Source organism: Branchiostoma belcheri, unplaced genomic scaffold, assembly GCF_001625305.1.
Source record: "Branchiostoma belcheri isolate BF01 breed outbred unplaced genomic scaffold, Haploidv18h27 scaffold7, whole genome shotgun sequence".
NCBI lineage: Eukaryota > Metazoa > Chordata > Leptocardii > Amphioxiformes > Branchiostomatidae > Branchiostoma > Branchiostoma belcheri.
In genome coordinates this window covers 2268888-2274221 of record NW_017804353.1, presented here as the reverse complement: position 1 = coordinate 2274221, position 5334 = coordinate 2268888, and the positions used below count along the sequence as shown (strand labels likewise).

The 5334-nt window shown below is 43.0% G+C and overlaps 1 protein-coding gene across 1 annotated transcript in view; it reads right to left on the bottom strand.

The window, feature by feature from the left end:
• Window positions 1–2205, bottom strand: part of LOC109484332 (C-type lectin domain family 4 member M-like) — a 3242-nt gene extending 1037 nt beyond the window's left edge. Inside the window, exons 1-4 of the mRNA XM_019787587.1 lie at window positions 2022–2205; window positions 1613–1771; window positions 889–987; window positions 365–630 (exon numbers count right to left, since the gene is read on the bottom strand). Of these exons, the coding sequence (XP_019643146.1) occupies window positions 365–630; window positions 889–987; window positions 1613–1771; window positions 2022–2205 (708 nt within the window). The remainder of the gene's footprint in view (window positions 1–364; window positions 631–888; window positions 988–1612; window positions 1772–2021) is intronic.
• Window positions 2206–5334: the final 3129 nt, after the last annotated feature.

The following is a 5334-nucleotide window of genomic DNA, read 5'->3' as shown; positions in this document are numbered from 1 at the left end:
GTCCTCCAGCTCCTCCAGATGTTGCAGTATCTTCTCTTTCTCCAGCTCTGACTTGGTCGGTTTTGCGACGTTGTTCACATCTTTCTCATTTTCCTCCAGCCGTCCCGGCACTTCCTTTGTCACTGCCTGTAAATCAATCGTCCTGCTTTACAATTATGGTTCGAGATCGGAGATGGATATTTCTTTGTAAGATCTGCGTTACTTAATTGACTGTGATAAGTCAGTCACCACACCAGCGGTAATATGTTATTTGATGACTTGGGATTGACTGTGAAACTTGCTAACCCTTTTTCTAACCCTCCAAGTTGCGTAACTGCGTTTGTCTATGTTTTGGAATGTTTTCACGAGAAGAATTTCTTCTTACCTGCTGGCGATGAATCCATCCAGAGAGGTTTGCCTGAACCCCGGCTGTCTTCATATACAGCTTGCTGACCGACAGCTTCAGATCCGACAGATCATCAGTTGTCTTCTTGTCGAGCTTGCAATTGTTTAATGCAAGCTTCAGGCCCGACAGATCATCAGCTGTCTTCTGGTCGAGCTTGCTGACTGACAGCTTCAGGCCCTTCAGATCATCAGTTGTTTTCTGGTCGAGCTTGTTGAATGCAAGCTTCAGGTCTGACACTGTCACAGCTGTAAAAAGGCACAGGGACTGATAATAATGTTTAACCAATAGGATCTACACTAATCACCACCAAGGAGCTAGCCCCATATAGGTAATTAGTAAAGACCCTTTCGGATTAGTATCAATTATTCTGTACCGATGAATTTAAAAAAAAACTATTGCTTATTTACCCAGAAAGATGGTAACTCCCAGCAAACAGCAGATCAGTGCCATTGTCACCACAGCGTAGGTTTTCAACATGACGCTGGTCCAGACTCGGGACTGACCAGGGCTCCTCATACCGACCCCTGGGATGTACCCAGCGGTCTCAGCAGAGGCAGGTCCGGGGTCAGCGGCTTGGCGCTTGTCGTTAGGCTTGGACGAACCTAAAGGATGTACAGTATCTTGCTGGGTTTGAACAGAGAAATACTGAGACGAACAGAAACGAGGAGCAATCCTGGCAGATTTCTCACACGTAGCACTGTTGTATGAATGAATATTAATGAATGAATGAACTTTATTGCTTGACAATCGTACATGATACAATATGTGGCAGTAAGACAACTATACAGTAAACCTAAACTATCTTACAACCCTTACTACGAACTACTGTCGATGCAATATATTAGTTACAAAATATAACAATGTATCATGAGCCCAATCTGTTCTTACATCTATAACTGCCTAAATAAGCGAGAAGAACTTGAACCTGTAAATAGCAGACCACATTAGTATGTATAGTTTAAGTGTTATTGCCGTGCGTATTCTTTTCCCCTGTTTATTCGTGACTTGTACTTACTAGCTTGTTAGAGCACAAACGTACAATAAAGGTTTCATTCATTCAATATGGTCATGTATTGATCTGATGATTTAGTATCGCTTATGGAATAGGAAAATCGACAAAATTACTGCCTTGTTTTATATCATGCAGACTTAATCTCTTACCGTCTCTCGGACCTGTAATAATTCTCCCCTCCTTTTGGATTATTTTGACAATACAGAGAACCTTACCTGGCTCTCCTGAAACGCCTGACATACTTGGTGCGGGGTTCGGGTCAGGAGCCTTCCCTATCCTCCTAACCGACATCTTCATGTACCCAGCGGTCTCGGCAGAGGCAGGTCTGGGGTCGGCGGCTTGGCGCTTGTCGTTAGACTTAGACCCGAACGAACCTGAAGAATGTAGTCAGTATCTTAGGGAAATACTGAGACGAACAGAGAAACGCAAAATACAGATCAAAACGCGAGGAAACCGTAGACCAATTGGGACAGATTTCTAACGTGCTGCACTATTATATTAGAGTCGACAAAATCAATGCATTGTTTTATTATTATGCAGGCTTGACCTCTTGGCGTCCCTGGGATCTGTACGTATTAAATACTCTTTGATTCTGGATTACTTTAAAACTGCAGAGAACCTTACCTGGCTCTCCTGAAACGTCTGACGTTCCCGGTGCTGGGTTCAGGCCAGAAGCCCTCCCTATCTTCGTAGCCGGCATCTTCGGCGGAGAGACCGTGCAGGCCTCCTCGTAGTCATTGCTGGAATCTCCGAGATCGTTGCAGGAGCTGAAGACCCTGCAGGCCTCGTTGGAGACGTTTTCTTCCATCGCAGGCAGGCGGTCGTCTTCTCACAACCAGCTTGTTTACCCGAAACGTAGCGTGTCAAACGTTCAACTCTACTTGTTTTTCTCAGTCATACCCACAATGATTGTCTGGTTCTGACGTTTACAAAGCGTTACATGAATTAAATCAGTAGAGAAAAATATGTGGGGAAGGAAAAAAATCCAACTTAAAAGGGAGCTGTTCAGAGGCTTTAATAAGTCAATCACATCCCTCACATCCGTACCAAACAATCATGTTCCCAGTGCCACTAGCGTCACCTATACAGACCAATTGAGTGCACAATGCCGTAGTAAATGTGAAAGGTCATGTTTATTTCTTTCTCGTGTTAGATGCACCATGATGATAACGCAATGAAGTCCCTCTGCCATGGTACTTTACAGTAGCCTGGGTTACTATCCGGATTTTCGCTCCGTAATTCTCGAAAAAATTTAAATGTGATTTTTTCGAGCGTTCCGGAGCGAAAATCCAGATGGTACACAGGTCAACTTTACCCACGGTGTCATTTTTCCATGATACGTGTTGCAACTTGTATACAGAGCATTTTCACCAATTCTACGTTTATACATGGATTCCATATATTGACCCCTCGTATCTTGTCCTCCACAACTAACCCTATATGGTACTGCACTTGGCAAAACCGCTGAAAAATGAAATCATTCTAGAAGACATTGTTATTAATCGTCGATCTCATGAATGCAAGGCGAACTAACGCTGTATCTTCTTTAGTTACTGCTCCGGTCACTGTTGTTACATGTATTTTTTTGTCATCACAAAACATTTAAAGGCAAAAACTAAAACAGTGCAAAAATTGTGAACTCTTATGTCATCTCAAGACATTAAAACCTTAGATACGTAAGCAGACTAGCGCAGTGGCGCTGTCCGTGGAATTAAACCTGCCTCAGCCTAGAATGTAGGCTGTTTCTACATGTGACGCCTACGTCACTTCTAAGTCGTCTCCACACCCGGATGTCGGGACCCACGTTTCACGACTGTAGCCGGGGCCGCTTCCCATACATGGGCTTCCGGTTACTTGCCTGGAGCAGCTGAAGGGAAGATGAATAAAAGATTTGTGATTAGCAAAGGGCTGTTCTCAGTATTTTCTCTATTCCTGTCTGCTTACTTTATTTCTGCATTATGAATTAGCATTTACGTCTCATTTGCCATTCTGTATCATTGTTGGATGATCTTATCCTACATGCATGTTCCCACGATTTATAATCATGTACATATTACTAGTATTGATTTTGACAAGTCAATGCTACTAGCTACGGACTGATAGTACTTCGAAAAAAAACATTTAATTAAAAAAGTTTCTATGCTCAGTACTTGTATCTTTTAACTCGACATGCCTGCATTATTCATGAAATATCACGCCAGTTTGTGAAATGATACGAACCTGACGGCAGGACTTGGCAGATAAAACGGTGGTTTCTGTCACAAGGGTCATCATACCAACGGGCCGTTGACGTTACCCAGTGCGAAGCGCAGTACTCATTCCCCTCATAGTTGTTGGGTTCACCGAACGCCCACCGGTTGTAGCCTGTCCCCAGAGCGGTGCCGTCTATCCACTCCCACTTGCCGTCTTGTCGCTTATCATGTAAGCCGATCCAAAAGCCGCAGAACCTACATACCGGTTTCTGCAGGGAGACGAGGAAGTCGTGGATACCGGCGTCGCGGGGCATGGCGAGGGTGCCTCCGTCAGCCCGACAGGTCTCAGACGATTTGGAGAAGGTCTTCTTGACGTCAAAGGCTTTGTAGCAGACTTCGCGATACTTCTTGTAACCGTTTGGACAGGTCGCTAAAACAGGAAATGTCTGGTCTTTAGAGGCATGTCACTTATACCACAGGCCACTGTAGTCTACACAAAATTATTGTCTTTGCAATTCTTTTTTTTCTCTAATCTTGAAGTGATCGACTTGACCTTAAAAAAGTATCAAAATCCAAAACTTTGAACTGCCTAATTGATGGAATAGCTACTTTCAAGATTTTTTAAGGTACAATCGTAGTCCACACTTCCGTGTTGGCTTAGCTCCTTTTGAATAAGTTGGCTGGTTCTGTCTGATACATGCACCTGTTTCATCATCTTAATCATACTTAACACGAAGTCTTTAAATCTTGTCAAGGGCTAGTTTTTGTTGGACAAATATATTTTTTTAATTCCTTGAGTTTTGTGTTAGGAGTTATTAGTAAGTCAATAATTTGTACTTTACCGACAAAGGGAATGATGCATTTGGCAGAAGATCTAGAATGGAGACGTGACTAATGAATAATAAAACCACTCGTCACCATATACTGAAACCTTACTATACCTGGTAGGCGTATCGGAGCACGCTCTTTCTCCGGTTTGTCTTGTTTGTTCTTCATGTTGTCCTCCAGCTTCTCCAGACGTTGGAGTATCTTCTCCCTCTCAAGCCCTGACTTGGTCAGATGTGTCACACTGGCTGCAACGTTGTTCACAGCTTTCTCATTTTCCTCCAACTTCATAGCTGTGTAAATGGACGAGAACACCGAATAATGTAGGAAAGAGGACAGACAATTACAATTAATGAAGGTTCAGTTTTTAATCATTTTCTACTAACAATTTTTTAAAATAATACATTGCTCATTTATTTACCCAGAAAGGTGGTAACTCCCAGCAGACAGCAAATCAGGACGATTGTCACCACAGCGTAGGTTTTCAACATGGCGCTGGTCCAGACTCGGGACTGACCAGGGCTCCTCAGACCGACCCCTGGGATGTATCCAGCGGTCTCAGCAGAGGCAGGTCCGGGGTCGGCCGCTTGGCGCTTAGACAGAGGACCCAGACGAACCTGAAGAATTTACAATACTAATATTCAATATATTACGTTTCTCCTGCTGGGGTAAATTCTAACAACTAGAGACACTATGAAACTAGATTTGAACTGTAATGGCCAACACCAAAGATTTGACTTACTCAAATTTACCATTACCATAGAATCGGCCATTACACTTGTTTCATAATAACTTCTACCAAAATGACAACACAGATAAACTAGAGACACTATACCTTTGCTAGATGATTTTAACATCTTATTATTTATTATAGCTTCGTGGTGTGGTGAAACATATTATACTGGCTTCACCACACCGTG